Source organism: Phaenicophaeus curvirostris, chromosome 24 (genome assembly GCF_032191515.1).
Source record: "Phaenicophaeus curvirostris isolate KB17595 chromosome 24, BPBGC_Pcur_1.0, whole genome shotgun sequence".
Taxonomy (NCBI): Eukaryota; Metazoa; Chordata; class Aves; order Cuculiformes; family Cuculidae; genus Phaenicophaeus; species Phaenicophaeus curvirostris.
The window spans coordinates 3,000,239-3,022,024 of record NC_091415.1 but is presented as its reverse complement, the minus strand read 5'-3'; the positions used below and the strand labels follow the sequence as shown (position 1 = coordinate 3,022,024).

General features: G+C 57.4%; 2 protein-coding genes across 13 annotated transcripts in view; both read right to left on the bottom strand.

Annotated features, from left to right (window-relative positions):
• Positions 1-4,156: 4,156 nt before the first annotated feature.
• Positions 4,157-5,694, bottom strand: GOLT1A (golgi transport 1A). The gene is made up of 5 exons (XM_069875886.1): positions 5,614-5,694; positions 4,994-5,085; positions 4,694-4,884; positions 4,519-4,582; positions 4,157-4,332 (listed from the first exon to the last, which is right to left on the bottom strand). The coding sequence occupies exons 1-5, from the start codon at positions 5,636-5,638 to the stop codon at positions 4,294-4,296; spliced, it is 411 nt and encodes a 136-aa protein (XP_069731987.1). The 5' UTR covers positions 5,639-5,694; the 3' UTR covers positions 4,157-4,293.
• Positions 5,695-6,752: 1,058 nt separating this feature from the next.
• The window catches only part of PLEKHA6 (pleckstrin homology domain containing A6), a 55,089-nt gene continuing 40,055 nt past the window's right edge, over positions 6,753-21,786 (bottom strand). For 6 of the 12 annotated variants that reach the window (XM_069876054.1, XM_069876057.1, XM_069876063.1 and 3 more), the window contains 18 exons: positions 21,436-21,522; positions 20,549-20,602; positions 18,621-18,701; positions 17,120-17,188; positions 16,651-16,731; positions 16,276-16,425; positions 15,790-15,885; positions 15,349-15,460; positions 15,062-15,201; positions 14,279-14,428; positions 12,942-13,068; positions 12,709-12,815; positions 11,874-12,056; positions 11,559-11,723; positions 11,196-11,329; positions 10,956-11,098; positions 9,248-9,371; positions 6,753-8,764 (listed from right to left, as the gene is read on the bottom strand). In XM_069876054.1, coding sequence (XP_069732155.1) covers positions 9,256-9,371; positions 10,956-11,098; positions 11,196-11,329; positions 11,559-11,723; positions 11,874-12,056; positions 12,709-12,815; positions 12,942-13,068; positions 14,279-14,428; positions 15,062-15,201; positions 15,349-15,460; positions 15,790-15,885; positions 16,276-16,425; positions 16,651-16,731; positions 17,120-17,188; positions 18,621-18,701; positions 20,549-20,602; positions 21,436-21,522 — 1,995 coding nt within the window. In that variant the 3' untranslated portion in view covers positions 6,753-8,764; positions 9,248-9,255. The remainder of the gene's footprint in view (positions 8,765-9,247; positions 9,372-10,955; positions 11,099-11,195; positions 11,330-11,558; positions 11,724-11,873; positions 12,057-12,708; positions 12,816-12,941; positions 13,069-14,278; positions 14,429-15,061; positions 15,202-15,348; positions 15,461-15,789; positions 15,886-16,275; positions 16,426-16,650; positions 16,732-17,119; positions 17,189-18,620; positions 18,702-20,548; positions 20,603-21,435; positions 21,523-21,786) is intronic. The other 6 variants (XM_069876055.1, XM_069876058.1, XM_069876056.1 and 3 more) reach the window with 6 other exon arrangements.

Sequence of the window (21,786 nt, the reverse complement as noted above, 5' to 3'; positions counted from 1 at the left end):
TGGGCATGTGGACAGGACTTGTTTTAGGGCACTGCTGTCACCTTCATCCAGGGGACACCGATGCCAGAGGGGTGATGAGGACACCCCACAAGCATCCTCCTGCCAAAACTGGGGCTTTAAAGCCTTCTTTCCCTGGGGGATTTTGGCTGCAGCGTTTGGAGACAGGGGAAATCTGACCTCAGCGAGCACCAAGGCTCAGCCCCATGGGTCGCAGCCCTGCTCCCCCAGGCCCTGACGTCTTTTCCCACGCCAAACCCCGCTGCTGCGTCACTTGAGGGAGCCTCATGCCCCGGCACAGGTTGCAGCGAGGCGCAGAGGTCAGGAGGCAGAAGCCTAACCCAGGAGCAGCAGTGATGCAAGAGCGAGCCTGGCAGGGAGCCACGGGACATAAATCCCCTTCCCGGGCATCCTATGGGCTCTGCCTGCTGTGCAGAGCCCTGTGTCCCTAAGGAGAGGTGGGTGTTGCTGTGTCACTTCAAAGGGAAGGGGCCATGCCAGCCAGGTGGTCCCAGGACGTGGGGCTCCAGCATTTCCAGCTCCTCTTTGACCCATGACCAAGGGGAGGCACGTCTGCAGGAGCCCTGAGGAGCATTAGATGCTCTGGATACGTCTCAGATGGACTTGTCTCCGATGCTGGAGGGCACCAGGGGAAAGGTAGCACCTATTCGCTCCGGTCCCCAGGGAAGACAGCCCTTCCCTGCCAAGGAGACGGCACCACAACCCTTTTGAAGGGAAACTGAGGCATAAACAGGCAAAAATAACTTACCTAAGCCATCAGAGAACCAAGGGCTGTTGCCTTGCTGATGCTAGCCCTGAGGCTGACCTGCCTCGCTGGCAGCACCGGGGCTCGAGGACGCCCCTTGGCACAGGGCACCTTCCCCTGTGCAGTAAAACATCCCTGCAAGGCATTTTCCACTCACCTCCACTATCAGCAAGCAGGAATAAGCAGTGGGTGCATGGCAGCAGCGATGTAGATCCCTCCCACGGGGCTTTAAATAACCTGCAGTGGGTATATTGGTGCGTCAGGTTATAGGAACACAGGGAAGGGAAAGGAGCATCGCTCCGCTGGCTCGAAGGGCTGGAGCAGGAGTTGTGCTGAGAGCCAGGCTCTGCAGAAGGGTGGCCACAAGGCCAGCTCTGGGACCACCCTGATTTTATCCTCAGCCCTTCAGGATACCTAGACCTGCAGGAAGGGTGTTTGAACCTTCCCTTGCACCCCCAAAGCATCATTTAACTCAAATTCGCAGCAGCTGAAGGTAACAGGCCATCAGGCAGCTCACCTGGAAATGGCAGGGGAATGCTTTGATGTTATTTTTTTTGCCTGCTTTCAAGGAATCAGGTGGTTGAGCTCAGAGTGAATTCAAGGAACAGGCTTTCCAGAGAGAAATAAATGCTTTCCTGTGAGAGAAATGTGCTTCTCTAGTGCTGGGCTGCACTACTTTTAAAATAAAATTTGAAATATTAAGTACTTCCTAATGATTCCATTTAGAGAGGGAAGTTTTACTGAATAGCCTTATTTCTTGAGGGATCTTTCAAAACATCTAAAGAGTAGGGGCATTTCTGTCCTTCCCACACACTTCACTACTCCATGAGGTTGTTGCTGGTAAAAACACATCGGGATTGTGAGGATTGTTGTTCCCGATGACGGAAAAGCTCAAGCCTAAACACAACTTTTGGGAAGAGGCTTAGAAGAGGCTCTGGATGGCACCGATACCGAGGGAATTTGGCCATTGACGTCAGCAGAGCCAGGGCTTCCCCAAAGTGTTTGCTTCAAACCAAAACCGCTCTGGCAGGGCACAGCGAAAGAGCGATTTATTGAACCAGAGGGAAAACATCCCCCTTGCAATGAGCTTTGGAAGTGCAGGCTGGGAAGGGGAATACCAGCTCCAGCTCGCTGCTGCCTGCTCCATCCCAGAGGCCTTGGACCCCTCCAGGGACGGGGCAGCCACCGCTGCTCTGGGCAACCTGGGCCAGGACCTCCCCACCTTCTCAGGAAACATTTCTTCCTAAGATCTCATCTCCATCTCCCCTCTTCCAGCTGAAAACCATTCCCCCTTGTCCTGTCCCTGCACTCCCTGATGAAGAACCTTCCTCCCACCCACAGCCAAGCTGATGCTGGGAAGTCCCTAGCTCTTTTTCCTCCTCTTGAGAGCCTCCCACCGCAATCTGCACTCCAAATAAAGGTATATCCTCAAAAACCAGCAGCAAGGAAGGATCTTCCTCTAAACCAGCCCTCCCAGGGAGGCAAAGCAACCATCCCCAGCTCTGGGAGGGTCTGCCTTTGCTTCCATCTGCTGGGAGCTCCTCCTTTTCTAACCCAGGACTCAAATTTGGCTACTTGGGCTGGGATTTGGGTGCCCAAATGACTTTCCCCACCTCAGCTGAGCTGTCAGAGCAGCTCCCAGCTCTGCTTCCACCTGGTGCAAACCCACCGCAGACCTGGGCACCAGCGTGGTACCTGCTGAGCACCAGCAGGCACTGCTACCCACTCAATCAGGCTGCGCTTGCAATCAAAAGGGAACAGGTTTAACTCAAACTCATTAATTAATTCTTGCAAGCCAAGAACGGTATCTGCACAGAGACTGGCTTTGATGTGATTGCCTCGCTTTAATTAAACTCCTGCTTGCACCCAGCTCCCCAAGTGCTCATAGAAACCTGGCTGGCACTCGTTCAGCTCGTGCCTCTGATCGCACAGACCCGCTGAGCCATCCAACCAGTTCTCCGGCAGCGCTGGCTGTGCTCCTAGAGAGAGAACTTTCTGCAGCCTGAACAAAACAGTGCCTTTGAAATCATCTGGTCTCAAGCTAGGAGAGCTCTGCGCTGTTCTCAAATTCCTGCTCGCCGTCAAGCTCTCTTTGCAAGACCTGGCCCCTCACACGCAGCCCAGAGCATCCAGCAGCCCAGGTCCTGCTTTGAGGGTTTAAAAGCAACTGGTTCACCTGGGCCTGAATGGTTCTTGAGGTCAAATCTGCTGCAGGGAGGGTGCGGAAGGAACATGTGATGTGATCCCCAGCAGGCGGCCAAACCAGCCTCTTTCCATCCCTACAGAAAGAGGCTGGAAAGCAGCAGCATCCCACTGCCCTCCTAGAAGGTGTGCTGGGACCGTGGAGATGCTCGGCAGAAGAAAAAGTGCTTTGAATATCCATGGATGAGGCTGGGTTTGCTCCAGCCCCCTCTCCCACTCCTACATCTCTCAATTAATTAATAACCTCGGATGTCATTGGCTTTTTCTCGGTCACTGGATGGGAACGGGGTAATTTACTCTCCTCCGATCGGGTCATGAAATGTTAATGTTGTTTAATGGGTGTTTTCCTAACCTCCCCTGCCCTCTCCCACAGCTCCCTGGGCTCCGCGCCCCACAGCCCCGCGGGACGCATGGGAAGGCGATGCCACCGCTGCTGCCTGCAGGCCAGGGCAGCCAGGAGCAGCAGCCATGGGAAGGTCCTCATGCCACCTCCAGCTACAGCCACGGGAAGGCGGAATCATAGAACCACCAAGTTGGAAAAGACCTCTTGCATCCTCGAGTCCAACCGTTCCTATCTGCCACTAAACCATGTTCCTCAGCACCTCGTCCACCCATCTTTTAAGCACCTCCAGGGATGGTGACTCAACCCCCTCCCTGGGCAGTTTGTTCCAGTGCCAGTTGACCCTTTCTGTGAAACTTTTTTTCCTGATATCCAGGCTGAGCTTCCCCATGTGCAGCTTGAGGCCATTCCCCCTATGCCACCCCCAGCCACAGCCATAGGAAGGTCCTCATCCTACCTCCAGCAACGGCCACAGGAAGGTCCAATTGCCACCTACATCCATATGAGAAGGTTTCTGTAACATCTTTAGCTGTGGCCACAGGAAAGTCACCATGCTACCTCCAGCTACAGCCAAAGGAAGATCCAAGTGCCGTGGACCATGGAAAGGTTCCTATACCACCTCCAGCCACGGCACCTCTTGGTGACGCTCGAGAGGACCCAGTCCTGGAGCAAGCCCTGAAGTCACATCTGAGTTCAGTCTTGGGCACACTTTTTAATTAAATCGTTCCACAAAAAGAAGACAAAAATAATAAAATAATGCTTATCATTCCAGAAGCCTGTCTGGAAATACATTTGGTCCCCGGAGCCTCGCTCAGGAGCTTCTCACAGGAGCCCCATGGGGCAGCGAGGCTCCATCCCCACAGCAGGAGTGGCTCAGGCTGGCATTGAGGGTCCTGGGGCTGAAAGAAGCAGCAGCTCATCACAAGAGAGCTGGACCCAAGGCTCACTTGCACCATCCCATCTCCAACGATGAGGCCCATCTCACAGGTCACACCATGGTGCTGCTGTCTTCCACCTTCTGCAAGAGCTGCAACAGGGACAGATCATGATTAGTGGGAAAACCCTCCAGTGTGTCCTCGTGGGGTTGTGGAGAGGCTGAGGTGACCTTTGCTGTCCAGTCCCAACCAGAGCAACGAGGATTAATATCACCCAAGGACTGCAAACCCCAAGGGTTGCATCCACCTGGGAGAACCAAGCCCAGAGCCTTGCTCACCTTGCTCAGCAGGGGGATGTTTGTCAGAGTACCAAGAAATCCAAAAGCCACTGGAAAAAAGCTCCTGTATCAGAACACAAATTTCTGTTAAGCTCCATGCCTGGATTTTGCTGGGATGGGAGCAGTGTGGACCACCCAGCTCCAGGTCTCCAGCTGTACCAGGATGGCCAGGAACCACGGGACGGACCTGAAGAGGTTGATGAAGCCGTAAGCCTCCAGCAGCATTCCCAGGATGGGCCACCGCATGAGGACGATGAGGACCCCCCCGAAGAAGAAGCTGCTGCCTTTCAGCTTTGGCCGCTGGAAGAAGAAGGTGAAGGTCCTCCTGAAGCCAATGATGCAAACCAAGCCAGAGAGGAAGAGGATCTGGGAGGATGAAGAGGAGCAGGTCAAAGAAGCCCTGCTTAGGTGGACTCTTTGCTCCATCCTAGGCATCAGCACCAGTTGTGGGAAGTACCAGCCCCACCATACTCACATTCCCAAAGGCCAGGAGCACTGAGTCAAAGTACAAGAGTATCCCAAAAAGGATGAAGAAGAGGCCAAAGCCAACCAGTCCCACGCCGATTCCTGCAGAGGACAGGAGGAGGGCTGAGACAGGGGCTTGGGCACACGCCTCTGGTCCCACCTTGGGCTCCGTTTGCTCTCCTCAGCACCTCTGTGGCCTGTTCTCTCTGAAAAATGTGCTTGGGATTTGTCTCTAAAGCTTAGAACCAACCTTTCCAGCTGCCCAAGCCTGGGGGAGACCATCAGGTCACCCAGAAACTCCTCTGGGCTGCCAGCTAAAGAATAAACCACAACAGAAACATAAATGAGGAGGTCATCTCAAGTGGCACAAAGGGTGTTGGTGCAGGGAGAGGCTGGTGATGTTCTCCAGACAGGGGACAGGATGAGAGGGAATGGCCTCAAGCTCCACCAGGGGAGGTTCAGGCTGAACATTAGGAAAAAATTTTTCACGGAAAGGGTCATTGGGCAGTGGCAGAGGCTGCCCAGGGAGGGGGTTGAGTCCCCTTCCCTGGAGGGGGTTAAGGGGTGGGTGGATAAGGTGCTGAGGGACATGGTTTAGTGGTTGATCCCCATGCCTGCCCTTCTACTTACGCTGGAAGTCGGTCAGAGACACCATCTTGCCGGCGGCGAGGCTGGGCGAGGGCGGCCACCCTTCCACATGCCTCCCCGACAGTGACCCTTGGAAAGGCCTTCAGTCCTCTGCGTCACCAAGCAAATCATTAACCGCCCCATGGCAGCGGCACCGCCTTTCGGTGGAAGCATTAGCCCGGCATTGCTGGAGCACCTCCCGTCCCAGGAGAGGCTGAGAGCTGGGGTTGCTCAGCCTGGAGAAGGCTCCAAGAAGAACTTAGAGCATCCTTCCAGGGCTGAAAGGGGCTCCAGGAAAGCTGAGGAGAGATTCCCAATCAGGAAGCGCGGCAACAGGATGAGGGGGAATGATTTTCAGCTGGAAGAGGGGAGATTGAGATGAGATCTTAAGGAGAAATGTTCTCCTATGAGGATGGGGCCAAGAGAAGCTGTGGCTGCCCCATCCCTGGAGGGGTTCAAGGCCAGGTTGGATGGGGCTTGGAGCCCCTGATCCAGTGGGAGGTGTCCCTGCCCATGGCAGGGGTGGAACAAGATGGACTTGGAGTTCTCTTCCAGCCCAAACCATTCCACGAGTCTATAATATAGAGGCTGGTGCCTGTGTGGTCCTGCTCTCCCTGCTTGTCCTCCCTGGAAAGGGACAGCTTAGAGCAATCCCTGAAATAGGGGAATGCACAAGGCTGTGGCGTCCCTTGAAGTGTCACCTTGAGTCCCCGCAGCATCACCAGGGAAAGGGATGGTTGCCCATAGAGGTGGTCGTTGTCCCATCCCTGGAAGCACTCCAGGTCAGGTTGGATGGGGCTCTGATCCAGTTGAAGACATCCCTTCCAACCTATGATTCTAAATGCATTTTTTACTCCTCCAGGAGCAGCTACAGCTAAAATAAAACTCCACAAGGAAAAAGAGCCCCTGAAATGAAGGAGGAGAAGGTGCCACCAGCCCTAGGATGAGCTACGGCAAAGTGGAACCTTGCCAGGTGAGATGCCAGAGCCATTTACCCACCATCTCTTCAGTCTAACATTAAAGTTGTTATCCAAGGTCCCCTCTAGACAAATGACGCTGACACCTTGTTATTTCTTAGATACTTTTATTTCTCTAACACTAGGAAAAAAACCCAGAAAACCAAATGCCTCCCTTCCCACCCTCCCCAGTGCATAAATAGATTTCCTCCCGATGCGAATCCTTTCTCGGTTACGAGTCACTGGTATATGAAGTGTTATGAAAAATAATAACCAAAATAAAATCAATTGAGGTTTTTTTTTTTTTTCTTTTTTAAAAAAACCCAACAAAATAACGACCACAAGGGGGGAACCATGGGGTCCGGGTGCATCGGGCTGCACTCATGCCATGGGGAGGGCTCGGACCTGGCAGCTCTGGGCACCTGGAGGTAGGAGCATCAGGATGCTCCTCATCCTCTGTGGTCCCCAGGGATGAGAGGAATTGCTGCCTCTGGGTCTACAGGACTGTAGGGCAGCACAGTCATTGTATGAGCCACCGCAGCCAGAATAAGTGGGGTTCACCCCGGTTACACAAGCTGGGGAACCTACCTCAGCGCTCAGGGAAAGGAAAATAAATGGGTCATCTCTTCAAACTTACAGTCTCTTTATATTTTATTTTAAATAAATTTGCTTTCAATAAAAGCAGAAAAAATATATATATTTTTAAATAGGTTTTTTTTTTCTTTTTTTCTGATAAATTGGCAAAGAATCTGCTTTTGTAACTCACGGGCAGGGCTGGTGCCAACAACCCTACGGAGAGAGAGCTGGGCACAAAACAGTACCTCCCAGAAAAGAAGAGAAAACCAAATATAGATATATATTATAAATGTATAATTTCCATAAAACATATATTAAGGCATGTAATAGCAAAATAAAGGGCCAGCTTTATGAGCTAAAAGGGCTGCGGGAGGCTCGGGGCTCCAGGGATCCTACCAGTATTGCTCAGATGGGGCGTGATGGGGATGCAGAGCGGGGAGAGCGGAGGGCAGGGGTCCTGGGGGGGGGTCATCAGGATGAGGCCAGAAGAGAAAGAGCTGCAGGACGCACAGGATTTAGCTCCTCACGCCCTCCAGCTCACCCATCCTGGCCCTGCCGCCTGGGGTTTGGCTTGTCCAGGCAGAACCTGCTTTTCCCCTCCCTCCGAAAGCTAAAGAAAAGGGTAAACTTGCTACAGGGAAAGCAAACAAGCCAAAGGGGCTGGAGCGCAACGGCAAGGTCTTGGGGTTAGATGCGGTGCCAGCTCTTCAGAGGGACCAGAACAGAGGTGATGGTTGGACCTGGGGCCACCAAGACAAGCCCCTCTGCTGCCGCCTGGCCCAAAGCCCCTTCCCTTTCTTGTCACCATCCCCATCCACCCGGAGAGGGGTCCCTGGCTTCACTGCCCCACCTCGCACCCCAGCTCCCTGCACTCTGCAACATCCCCATCGCCGCCCAGACCTCCTGCTCCGTGCCTGCGGCGCACCGGGCAGTCCTCGGATCACCCCGATCCTGAAGGCACCGCTTCCCCGGGCACCCCTGTCCCCTCCAGTCCCATCTCTATCCATCCCGACCCCAACACAGCTCTTTATTCCTCCTGTGAGGAATGATGGGACAGGCCAGGCTCTGCCAGTGACTCCCACCAGCTAGATGGATGCTAAAAGCAGGTTCAGGGAGGGAAGAGGCACCCAAGAAGCAGCGATGGAGCATCCAGGTCCAGTTTAAGGTGGAAGCACCATCCGTGGTCAGGACTGGCTGATCTCTACCCAGAAGAACCCCTTTCGCAGACCTTTGGGAGACCAACGCATCAGCACGTGGAGCCCAGGGAGTCCTACGCACCCCCGGGTGGCCACTGTGCTGGTGGCCACCGCTGCAGATGGCCCTTGTCTGGCTGTCCACACAAGCCTGATGCCCAGGACACCACCAATCTGTCCCCGTGCCAGCTGGGGGGCTCCTCAGGGACCACGGTCCCAGCACCCGCACGTCTCCTCCAGGATGGGGCAGAGCTGGTGCTGCTGGCGATGCATCGCCCCGCTCGGCTGTGCCGGGTGCTCTCGCCGTCGATGGGAGAGGGAAGGGGGTCCAGGAGAACCAAAAACGATGGCGAGAGGTTTGGTGTCTGTCGGGGCGCTAAAACGTGGCCCCGTGGAACTTGATGGCGCCGGCAGCAGCCAAGGCTTGAGCTGGAGGGAGAGGAGAGCAAGGGCTGAGCGAGGCAATGGGTGGCTGATGGTGGGGCAGCCCCTACATCCACCCCACAGCCCTCTCCTGCCCTGCTTGGAGGAAAACCTAGTGCAGATCCAGCTTTGTGCCCCCCACTGCCTAGGTGGAACCTCCAACCGAGCAGGAGGACGCTGCGTCCCCCAGCTTTGAAGACACCAATTCAGAGGTGACAGGGCAGGCAGCCCCCAGAGCCTGGCTGAGACCCCACCACCACCACTTTTTGTTCCCTGCTGAGCTCCCACCCCGTGCCCACGTTGTGTCCTTCTCCTTGGAGGACACTCGCACTTGGTCCATAGGAGGAGATGGGGCTGACGTGGCTCGAGAGACGTTAGCTGGAGCAAGCGGCGATGGACAAGACACCGGGTGCAGAAGAGGAGCCCCCCACCCGGCCACCCCTGGGATGGAGAGAGGATGGGATGATGTACGAGAGAAGAGGTGCTTACTTCATGGCTCAGACACGCATAAAATGGCTGTTGTCGGCGGCCCGGGATGTTTCAGACGAGAGGGGGTTGGTCGGTGGAGTCAGGGAAGCTGGGGAGGTGGGAGGGCTTGGGGTAGCGCATTGAGCTGGAAACAAGAAATGGGAGAAGGGCATGAAGAACACAAGCTGCCGGCAGCGGCAAAGGGAAGGAGGCGACCCAGCGAGCGGTTAGCAGAAGGGAGGAAAACGGAGAGGAAGGAAGTGGGGAAGCAAGCGTGGTCAAGACAAACAGCCCCAGCGGTGCCCGGCACACGTGAGCTCCCCGCGGGGCTCCTCATGGACAAGGCTTGGTGTAGCCACCACGCCGGCTCGGTGTGCCTCACGCGTGGCACAGCCAGGCGCTCGCATCCTGCAGCTTTGGGAACGCTGCTGACAAGGTGCCGAATCCTGCGCTCGGTCGAAGCGGCTGCTCCATCCCCCGATGCTCAGCGCCGCCCCAGGCACCACGGGCAGGGCTTCAGCATCACTGCATTCACTCACCCTCCCACTGCGCAGGGAGTCCAGGACCGACGCAGCCCACTCTCCTGCTACCCATCCTGCATCCAACCCTCCCAATCTGCCCTGCCCACCACCTTGGAAAGCTGCCTGGAGGAGAAAGACCTGGGGGTGTTGGTTGACAGCGACTGAACGTGAGAGCCAGCAGGGGCCCAGGTGGCCAAGAAGGCCAATGGCATCTTGGCTTGGATCAGAAACGGCGTGGCCAGCAGGTCCAGGGAGGTTCTTCTCCCTCTGGACTCGGCACTGGTGAGACCAAACCTCGAATCCTGTGTTCAGGTCTGAGCCCCTCCCCACAAGAAGGATGTTGAGGCTCTGGAGCGAGTCCAGAGAAGAGCAAGGAAGCTGGTGAGGGGGCTGGAGAACAGGCCTTATGAGGAACGGCTGAGAGAGCTGGGGGTGTTTAGCCTGGAGAAGAGGAGGCTGAGGGGAGACCTCATTGCTCTCTCCAACTCCCTGAGAGTAGGTTGTGGAGAGGAGGGAGCTGGGCTCTTCTCCCAAGTAACAGGGGACAGGAGAGGGAATGGCCTCAAGCTCTGCCAGGGGAGGTTTAGGCTGGACATTAGGAAAAAAATCTTTCACAGAAAGGGTCACTGGGCAGTGGCAGAGGCTGCCCAGGGAGGGGGTTGAGTCCCCTTCCCTGAAGGGGTTTAAGGGATGGGTGGACAAGGTGCTGAGGGACATGGCTTAGTACTTGATAGGAGTGGTTGGACTCGATGATCCAATGGGTCTTTTCCAACCTGGTGATTCTATGATTCTATGATTCTAACGCCCTGCAGGACTCCTCATGGACAAAGCTTGGTGTGCCACCACGCTGGCTCGGGCAAGGTGTGCACCATGCGTGGCACAGGCAGGCGCTCCCATCCTGCAGCCTTGTCAACACTGCTGACAAGGTACCCAAACCCCCCAAATCCAGAGGAAGCGGCTGCTCCATCCATCCCCTGATGCTCAGCTGATGCTGCAGCGGGTGGCGGGCAAGGCTCTGGCATCACCAGGCTAACGCACCCACCACACAGGGATGCCCAGTGCCACGACTGACACAGCCCGCTCTCTTCTGCTCCCCATCCAGCCCAACCTGCACAAAACCTTCCCTTCCCACCAGCTAACGCTGCCTGTGATCCAACCTCCCGCGGGGCTGTCCGGCTCCAGACCCTTGGTGCCACCCCGTGCCTTACCCGAGAGCATGCGGCCCCGGCGAGAGGCTTCAGCAGCCAGAGCACATGAGATCTCTATCCTCTTCTCCTGCTCCTGCAGTTGGGTCTCGGGATCCTGGGGAACATCTACCTCCCCTTCGCTCAAGGGGACGACGTTCTGCAGGCTGCGCAGAGCACCCGACATCAGCACCCGTGCCCAGCAGGGAAGGGGTGCAGGCGGGGAGCACCCCGACACGGCTGGTGTGGGCACCGCAGCCTCACCTGGATTTAGCAATGAGGGTCTTGATCCTTTCCACTTTTTTCTGCTTCTCCTTCATCTCCTCGGGGCTGAGGGGCGTATCGGGCTCCAGCTCAATGTACCGCTCGGGGATGAGGACTTTATCTGGAGTGGAAAGCTGGGTGCAGCGGCAAGGGATGAGCTGTGTGTCCGCTTCTGGGAACCCATCCCTGCTCCAGAACCCACTCGCCACCAGATCCCAGCACCCGCCTGTCGAGGGCAGCCCCCAGTGGCTCCAGGATCCTGACCGATGCAGGAGGATGGATAGAACCCCCCGTGCAAGGTGTGGAGGGAGGAATGCCCCGTACCCTAGGCTGCCAGCTCCCCCAGGACAGCCCCGTCCTCACCTCTTTGTTGATGTCCACGTCGTAATGCTGTGGCTCCAGCTCCATCTTGCGCAGCCGGGCAATCTCCTCCTGGGGTGTCTCGTAGACTTTGCCGGGGTCATCGGAGCGCAGCGCTGCCTCCAGGTCGGAGATGTCCACTTCGTGGATGCTGCGGTGCCGACGCACCTGCAAGGGCCCCCAGCCCCACTGAGCCTCTCCAGGATGGCACATTGTCCCCTGCCCCAGCCCCAGTGACCCCTCTGCTCCCTCAGGGACCTCAGGAGCTTGGCAAAGCCAAAGCCAAAGACCAGCCCCGTGGCCAGAGCAGGGACTCACCACCTTGTAGGAGGCAGGTGCCTTTGTGCCGGGGGTGTCGGGCTGCTGGCTGCCCAGGAGCTGCAGGCTGCGCCGTTTCTCCTTCATTGAGCCGCTCTGGTGGCGCTTCATGCGGTCGATCTGCTCCTCCACGCTCATCTTCACCTTTGTCTCGTTGGCAAACACGGCACTTTTTGGCCTCTCCTGGGGAGAGCCAGACTTTATGGTCACAAACCCCTGTCTGCAGCGAGGTCCTGCCCCACGAACCCCGTGCCACGAACCTCTGGAATGGAGCTGCTCAGCCCACTCCTGGCAGGAGAACACACTAAAATAGTGTCATCATGGAATGGTTTGGGTTGGAAGGGACCTCAAAGTCCATCCAGTTCCACCCCCATCATGGGCACGGACACCTCCCACTGGATCAGGGGCTCCAAGCCCCCATCCAACCTGGCCTTGAACCCCTCCAGGGATGGGGCAGCCACCATGACTCTGAGCCAGGGACTCCCCACTCTCACAGGAAAACATTTCTCCCCAAGATCTCATCTCCATCTCCACTCCTTCAGCTGAAAACGGTTCCCCCTCATCCTACCCTTGCCCTCCCTCATCCAGACCCCTTCCCCAGCTTTTCTGCAGCCCCTTTCAGCGATGGAAGCTGTTCTAAGGTCTCTCTCTGCCTCCTCTTCTCCCCACTGAACAAACCCAACTCCCTCAGCCTGTTGAGGGTCTTGAGGAGCTGGATGCTGAGATGTGGAGCCATGCAGGGACAGCTCCCCTCTGCACTACCCCACCCCTCCAGGCTGTGATACAAGCCCCCCAGCCCCACCACCCACCCCCAGCCCCTCGACATCAGCCCTACCCGAGAGCTGAGCCCGTTGGCCATGCCGCTGGTGCTCCTCTTTGGCACGCCGGCCGCTGGCACCTCCTCCTCCGCTGGAGACTTGGTCCTGGGGGGGACGATGCCCACTGCGGAGCAAACCAAAACACCAGGCTGAACCCACCGGGGAACCGAGGGTCCCAGCAAGATGCTGAGAGCTCCCAACGAGCACGAGGAGCCCAGCGGAGCGGGACCCACCGACCCCAGTGCCGTACCCTTGTTGAGAGCCGCTTGCTTGTCTGCCTCCTGCTCCTGCTGGCTCTGCAGAAGCCCCTCGGTGGTGGGTCCAGACGGGGCTGGTCGCTGCACGTCTTTTTTGGTCTGCTCGAAGCTCAGCTTGGGCTGTGAGAGAAAGGAGGTCTCTGGTGAGATCCCGTCCTGCTTGGGTGCTGTGCTCTGCTTGGGGACAGACCCGCTGCTCTCCACAGCCATGGGGTGACATACTGGTGGCACACACAGTCTCAGGAGTGGACGGACACACAGACACCAGCCAGGAGGTACTATTGCACCCCAGATGTGCAAGGAGAAGGGCTCTGCAGCTCTGCTCTGGCCCATCGGGCTGAGCACCGATCACTGTCCCCATAAAACAGGCTCATGCACAGGAAAAGCTTCCTGCAGGGGTGACGATCCCACCACAGCTTGGAGGTGGCTGGAGCTCCACGCCCTGGAGCTCTGTGCTGAGCTCCATCAAGGTCCCATGCTCGTGGGAGGGGACAGGGTCCCACAGGGGGAGAAGTGAGGACAGACGCTGTGCAGCAGCAGAGAGCAAGCAAAGGGCTGGTTTTTGAGGTCTTTCCCTTCCTGCACCTCTTGGGCACAGCCTGCCCCGGGCTCAGGCACTGGTGAAGTGGTGCTGGTATCAAGAAGGGGTAGAGCAACAAACTGAGGAGCCTGACAACTGCCCTGTGCTCTTCCTGCTGATCATGCAACCCCTTACACCCCATGGATCAGACGGCTCCCTCCACCCCCTGCAGCTGCACGGCTGCTGGAGATGCCACTGGCTCTCGCAGTGGGGTCCCTCTGCAGCTCAGCTGCTGCTTTGTGGCTGCACGCATCCTGACTCCCCAGCTGCAAGGATGCTCGTGTCACCTGGTGTCCACACCTGGCCCCTTCTCCCAGCCAAAGCGCTACCAGGAATTCCCAAATCCAGGTTTGCCGTAGGTGGATAGGAATCAGGGGGTTCACCCTCATCAGCAGAGCTTGCCAGAGCGGGGAGCGGCGCCGCGGAAGGACAGCGAGAGAGGCGAGGGCAGAGGAAAGCAGAGGGGCTGACACCAGGGGCTGCAGCAACATCGGGGGACGCCCAGGAGGAGCAGGAGTGGGTGCTGTGCGTGGGTGCAGGGGACCTGGAGGGGACAGGGGGGCCACGGCGAGGCTGCCAGGAGAGCACTGCCTTGGAGAGGCCAGGTACCAGCCCCATGTGCCACCTCCACGCTGTCACTGTCCCCCCTGCCAGGGCAGAGGGTGGGCATCCCCATCGCCTGTCTCGTCCCAGCCCCTGCCAGGTGAGGGGAGGAAGGGGACGGGGCTGCTCTAGAGAGGTTTTTGGTACCTGTCCCCTCTTCGCCTCGCCGCTTTGCTGCCAGGAAGGGGAGGTGGGGTACGGCCAGAGGCGGCTCTCGCCAGGGAGCGGAGGAACGGTCGGAGGAGGCTCCAGGGGTACGTAGGACTTGGGGAGGGGAGGTCGAGGCGGGCCTGGTTCCTGGGGTGGAGAGGAGCGCGAGGCATGAGAGCAGAGACACTGAGAGCCAGGAAGGAAGAGACAGTTAGAAAAAGATCGAGACAACACACAGTGGAAGCGTCGAGCCAAGGAAAGGAGGAGGGAGAGCAGTCAGACACCACTCCCAGGGCTCCATGGTCTCCAGGTTCCCATGCAGAGGGGACAGTGCTCCCCACCTCCTAGGCTGCCCAGGAGACGTTGGCATCGTCGCTGTGCAGCCAGGTAGGGTTGGGGAGTCCCCAGATGGGGAGGTGGTTGAGTCCTCGAGGTGTTTAAAAGACAGGCAGATGAACTACTTATGGTTGGACTCGATGATCCGGTGGGTCTCTTCCAACCTGGTTATTCTACGATTCTATGGTTATTCTATGATACTTGGGGATGTGATTCAGTAGTGGACAGGTATGGTTGTACTCGATGATCTCAAAGGTCTTTTCCAACCTAGGGATTCTCTGAAATTCCTCCTTAAACTTCACGTGGATGAAGGCGAGACCAGCACTGCTGCAAGCGCAGCAAGAAGGTCCTGAAGCCAAAGGCTGGAGCTAGGCAATCATCACAAGCCACACCAAGCACCCTGTGGAGGCAAAGGGCTCCCTGGGGATGCCCTGGCTCACTCACCTCGCTGGGTCCTGGCTTGGTGGGTGAGCCCTGGGAGCCGGAGACGAGGGAGAAGGGGCTGAGGGGGCTGGTGAGGCTGGCTGAGCTCAGGGGGCTGGCGGGGCTGTTGGAGCTGAAAGTCCCCGAGGGGCCGATGGCCACTGCAAAAAAAAACAGAAATGAGAGGATGCATCGCAGCCTCCGCCTCTCCAAGCGGCCACCGCCGTCTGCCTCGTGGCAGCACAGGCACCGGGGATACCCCAGGCTGGAGTTTGCACTGTGCAAGGGCAGGGATGGACGCTGCTCACCTCTGTGCTTGGCAGTGTCCGTGCCGCGGGACGGGTTGTTCTTCCTCAGCCCCTCCATCACATCCTGGATCCGCCAGATCTCCTTCTGGATCTGCCGGTTGAGCATTTCGTTCTGGACAAGGAGAAAAGGCAGCGGTCAGAGAGGTCCCCACCGTAGCCAACCCCGCGGCACCTCATCCCCAAGTGGAGTCGTGGGACCTATGGGTTGATGCAGACACAGCCTGGGGGAGTCCAGCCTATCATGACTGGAGCCATCTCTGCTTCCCCAGGTTCCATGGGCTGATGGAGCAGCATGGGGAGCGCTAGGTTGAATCTCCTTGATGCACCCAGGTTCCCTGGTCCCTCTGCTATAACCCAAAGCTGGACATCAAGGGCCAAGCACAGAGCAGCCACTTGCAAACCAGTTCCTTGTGGCTGAAGAACTGACAGGGTCCTGCTCACCTGGATATCCAGGTTCAGTTGCTCCCAGAGGTCATCGTGCAGGGCGGACACCTCGCTCTCCAAGCTCTCATACTCAGCAGTGCTATTCGCCAAGGCCTGATGGGGGGAGAGATGGATGGGTTAAGGTTTTTTTTGCAGGTTTGTGCCCCTGGCCAGCACAGAAGCACCCAGAAAAGCCCAAGGATGGTGCACCCAACACAACCCCTGGAGCTGGGGAGGGGGTGGCAGTGTGGGGTACCAGCACTGTTGTGTCCTAGCCAGGTTGTACCCACGGGATTGCCTCGCACGGACAGCAGAGCAACACCGAGCAACCAGGAGCAGAAGCTGAGACAGGTTAATTTGCATTGTCCCCAGTGAAGGACTTTGGCTTCTCTGGGTTCCCACCCAGCCAAGGGGTTTTCCCTTCTTGTTTTTTTCATCTGGGAAGGGAGAACAGGGACTGAGGAGGTGGAGGAGACAGCCCCGCAGCCAGGAGGGAGCCGTTACCGTGCTGGCTTGCGACAGCTCCACGCGGATGTTGATGAGCTGGTTCTGAAGCGATTCCTTCTTGTGCAGCAGCTTCTCCGGATAGGCAGGCTGGCTCCCAAACATCTCCAGCTCCTGGTGTGTCCCCATCAGCGCGCTCTCCAGGCTTTCCTGGGAAGAAGATTCAGCCGTGAGAGCCTGGCTGGTGGAGGAGCCACAGTTCCTCTCCTTAACAAGCCCCAGGACATCTCCCCCAGCTCGGCAACGTCCCATCTGAGCTGTCCCCAAGGGAGCAGGACGTGCTGATTCCTCACCACAAAGGTGCTCCTCGAACAGGGCCGTGGCCATGCAGCCAGGTTCATCCCTGGCTGGTCCCTTGAGCTGCCCACCACGTACCTTCTCCGCTCGGAGCTGCTGCACCAGCCTCTCCTGCTCTCGCAGCACTTTGTTTTGCTCACAGAGCTTCCCCAGCAGCTTCTGAGGGAAAAGAGAAAGGATGAAGAGGATGAGAGCCCAGCAATGGGATGTGCAGGGTGCAAACGGCTCCGTGCTCAGCCAGGACACGACCCACGGGGCTGGTTTGATGGAACAACGCGTGGCCCTGGGGAAGAGTCTCCAGCCCACTGTGGTCATTGCAGGGACCTCATCCCTGGCCAGCGTGACACAGGCCAAATCCAGACACAAGAAACGACCAAGCAGTGATGCTCAGTGGAGGACTGAGCCCTCAGGCTGCACAGATGATGGTTGGGGCAGCACCAGGTTCCCCCTTAGCTGTGCAGGAGCTCAGCTCTCTGGTGACAGCAGGGACAGGGACAACCGCACAGGGCAGAGGATGAACACACAGGACAGATGTTTGCTCGCTTACGTCGGTGTCTTGCTCGCTTATCTTGTAGGCGTGTAGTGTCTCCCTGTAGGACTCCGGGAAGGGCGTCACCTGCAAGCAGAGCGTTGTGGTAAGCCCAGCTCCAGGAGCCCCTGGGGAAGCTGAGGCAGCTCCCAGACCCTCTCCCTCATCCCTGTCAGCAGGGAAAGAGGCAAGAGCCGAGTCTCCGGAGGCGGCGGGTGCTCCAGGATCAGTGACATCCGTCGGGAGGCAGCAGGATTCGGTGATGGAGCTCTTGCCATCACCTTGCTCGGTGGCTCAAATGAAGGCACAACCTCCCTCCCCATTCCCAGCCATCAGCTGGATGAGCCACGGGAATTAGCTGGAGACAACCTGTCCATAGGACGCCAAGAGCCGAGTTGCGGACGCGCCTCGTGAATCATTAACTGCCTGGAGTACGACTGCCCCCGTTTCACAGGTAGGGAAACAGAAGCATAAAGATTAAGCTGCGATCCCGCTTAGCAGAGTGGAAACACCTCTAAATCAGCAGCTGCATCAGGGCTTGTTTACCATCCGGCTTCTCTGTGAGTCATTTTCCTTTCCTGGAAATGGAAATTACTAATGGGACCTCACCAATTAAATGGATCCAAGATCTTGAGATGAAAGGCATCAGAAGGGAAGAAGGTGATCATTATTGCTAGAAAGCAAAGCCACTACTTTAAAGCCACTTCAAACCACAGCACAATGCAAATAGACCTGAATCTGGGAGATGCCCAGCACAGCCTGGTGGATGGGGATGTTTCTACCTCTGAGTTTGGCCAGCGAGACCATCTCAGCAGCTCCAGCTTTGCCCTCCAGCACGTTCCAACTCCTTGAACACGGCAGACAGAAACGAGCACCTTCCCTTTGTCAGAAAACCCCATGCTCTGCACAGCCAGGAGATGCCCTGGGCAGCACCGTGGGACCCCACGACCCTTCTTCCCAGTACTGGAGCACGATGGGCTTTGGCTCACAGTGACCCAGAGACACATTCCCAGTTGACGGGACCTGCCTAAGCTTGGAGCTGCAGCCCAACTTCGGCACAGAAGTCCCGATGCTTTTGCAACCCTCTCCAGGCTGAGAAACAGAAGCGCGCAGAGCCTTGCAGGGTAAAAGGCTGTTTTGTCTCCCTGCTTCAGTTTAAGAGCCTTGAACTGGATTCCTCCTTTCTCAAATCATCCCACACCACCTCCCTGCCTCATCAACACACGCCGGCAAACAGAGGGTGCGCAAAGCACCCAAGACCAGCCCAAAGGAGGATGAGACCGCTCCATCCCCACCTTGTGCTGCCAGCACAAGGATTTACCGAGTTTTCATGGCTCATGGATGAATTAGCAAAGCCTGTGATGGACTAGCATGTCCCCAAGAGCGTGATGGGCCAGAGCTGCATGGATGCTGGCGTCGGCATGAGTGGAAATGGCAGGAGGTGACCTCGGCGATGGAGCGCGCAGCGGCTACCGTGGTCATGCATGAGCCATGCACGGCCTGGCGGCCGGAGGCTTACTTGCATGTAGATCTGAGCCCTAGGGGAGGAGGTCTCCACCATCCTGTTCACCATACTGATCAGGGTTTCGCTCTCGCTCATCTGCAGCAGACAGGGAAGGAAAGTTCAGAGAGGTCAGCAGAAAAGCGTTTGTGTGCCGCGGTGCTGGGTGCCATCAGAGCTCAGTCCAGGAGTCCTCAGGCTGCAAGATGCCACCTCCAAGAGATGTCCCGGTGGCTCAAACCACGTGGGGACGGCTGCCCCGAGGCTGCTGCTGCTCCACTGTGCACAGCCAAGAGCATCCTGGGCTGGCTGCGTGCCCCGAAAGCTTTGTTGAGGGGGAAACAGAGATAAAACCGAGCCAGCTTTGAGCTGGGCAGCAGCAAGATGCACACACAGACACGAGATTGCACAGAGACGCAATGCACAGTGTGCTCCCAGCAGACAGACAGACAGACCCCACTCCTCACACTGATAAACGGCTCAATGCAGTGCCCTCATGGTGGAGCTGAAGCTCGAGGGCTCTGCTCAAGGTGCAGATGAGCTCAGGACACAGGGGAAGGTGACCAAAAACTGGAGCTGGGGACAGCAGCATCTCCCTCTTGAGCTCAGCAGCTTCGAACGGTGGAGCTGGGTGGGTACGGGGCTTGGCCCACGGCTGACTTCGCCTGCAGGTGATGCAAGGACAGCCCTTGCCCCCCGGCAGCCAAAACCCTCAAGGTCCAAGGGGTAACAGCAGTTTAAGCACAAACCAGGGGCCAAATCCTGCCTGGGAGCAGGTGGGATGCAGCCGAGGGAGCCGTCCCCACAGCTGGACAAGGATAGAGAGAGAAAATAAAGCAGCAAGCTCTTAGAAAAGAGACACTTGACAGCGTCACGCCGAATTAGTCTCTCCAGAGGTCAGCAGGAGAGGAGAAGGAGAGGCAAAGCCTTTTTAGGGAGCTTTTTAAAGCGCCTGGGAGAGTGAGCAGCGCTGCCGATGGCTGCGAAATAACCCAGAGAGCTTTTATTGCAGCGAGTGCTCCTGCCTGTCCTTGGCTCTGCTCCGAGGCAGACACAGATCTTGGCGATTACTGCACCGACGGAGATTCGCAGACTAATGAGATTGTCCCTGGAGCAGCTCCCTTGGTGCAAACCTGGCTTTTGCAGGTGAGCGCCTGGGCTGCAGCACTGGCCGACAGCTCCCATCCCCGGCTTTGACTTCAGCCAGAGCCTGAGGTTTCCACCCCACCAGCCTCTCCCAGCTGGATTGCCCCCTCCTTGCTCCTGGGATGAGGTTAGTTCACAGTTTCTCCTCCAAACACCACCTGGCATGCAAAAACCCGAGGGCTGCTGCTTTGGTATCGGTGCCGGTGGATGCCGCGTGCCCACCCTGCACCCAACCTCTCATTTTTGAGAAGGAACAGGGCCAGCACGTCACCGAAACAACCTCGCACCCATCTGGCTCCCCACAGCTCACCCAGTCGCCCCCCTCGTGGGGGTCACCAGCCCCGGGGTCCCTGCAGCAGCTCAGTTCACAGTGATGCCCTAGGGTTACGCCATCCAGCTCCATCACGGCGGTACCGTGCACCCAGTGTCCGGCACCACACGCTGCAGAGCGACCCGGGGAGGGTTTAAGAGCCAGCTGCATCCCCTCCACCCCAAAAGGCAGCTCCCTGAGGCCTTGGATATGTAGGAAGCTGCCCTAGCTCCCCTCAAGACCCCGAGTAGCTCTAACACACCACACAGAAGGCTCTGTCAGAGGGAGTTTTCTGCCAAGCAATGAGTGACCCTCCAGCCAGGAAGGATGGAAGAAGCAAACCGAAGGCAACTCGTGCTGTTTTAATGCCAAGAAGGGTGAGGATGGATGTTAGGGGGAGAGATGCTGCGCTGGGAAGGAAGGGAACGCCGCTGGGGACAGGGCACACGGGGACGTAAGCAGCGTGAGGCTTGCAGCCAGCTCTGCCTACCTGCTGGTCCAAATACTCTAGGTTTCTTTGCAACTGAAGGTCTAAAAGCTCATCCTACCAGGAGCCAGCAGGCACGCGGCAAGAAACGAACACACAAAACAAAAGAAGAAGCAAAGCAGTTAGGTGAAGGCTTCGGAAATGCGAAGACCTCTTGGCCAGGAACGGAGGCACCTCGCTGGTGCTGAGTTCGGAGAGATGCTGTGGATAAGCCCGACTCTCCCTTCTGGTGAACGGTGCCTCGGAAGAGGCAAAGCCCTTTCCCTGTGTCTCCGGCTAGCGAGGATGGATGGCAGCATGGGTGACTTATGGTAACTCGTGCTTCTCCCTCCTCCAGCAGCCAAACCCTGGGGTTTTGGGATGGGGCTCAGCAGGAGGGACCTCCTGGTCTCACCCCAAAGGCTCCCACCCCCTCGGCTCTTCAAGGAGAAACACAAGGTAGGAAAAGCAGCAGCTGTAGCCAGAAGTGAGGAAGCAAGAGGCACAGAGGTGCAGGGTGGGAGCCAGTCTCAGCCTTGCCTGGGACCACCCTGGCTCAGCATCACAGGGCTTATGGGGTGTCCCACTGCCCCCACCAACCCCAGGTCTGCAGGGCAGGGAGTGGGGGCCTTTCCATAAGGATTCCCTTTGGACACAGTCGGGAAGGACCAGAGACATCAGCAAAGGGACCTGCAGTCCCAACCTGCCCCAGGGCAGCCCAGCTCTGGCCCAAAAAGCTGCTGCTGGAGCGGATGCTCCTCAGGCATCCAAGCGAGGAGCCCCTGAGCTGGCCCACCTTAGAATCATAGAATCACCAGGTTGGAAGAGACCCACCGGATCATCGAGTCCAACCATCCCTATCAAACACCTTCCCAGGGGCTCAGCCACCCTGGGGCCAGCAGCGTACGTACCATTTTGTCATGGACGGTGGGGGATGCCGGGTAGTGGTACGGATACATTCCCGCTGGGACAGGCCGCCTGTCGCCCAGGTAGTCATACTGAGGAGAGAGAAGAACCCCCATCCCAAAACAGAGACGTGAGAGGTGTGCAAGAGGCCAGAGAATATAGAGTCACAGGTTCATAAGGTTGGAAAAGATCTATCGGATCATCAAGTCCAACCATTCCCATCAATCACTAACCCATGTCCCTCAGCACCTCATCCACCCGCCCCTTAAACCCCTCCAGGGAAGGGGACTCAACCCCCTCCCTGGGCAGCCTCTGCCAGGGACCAATGACCCTTTCCATGAAATTTTTTTTCCTAA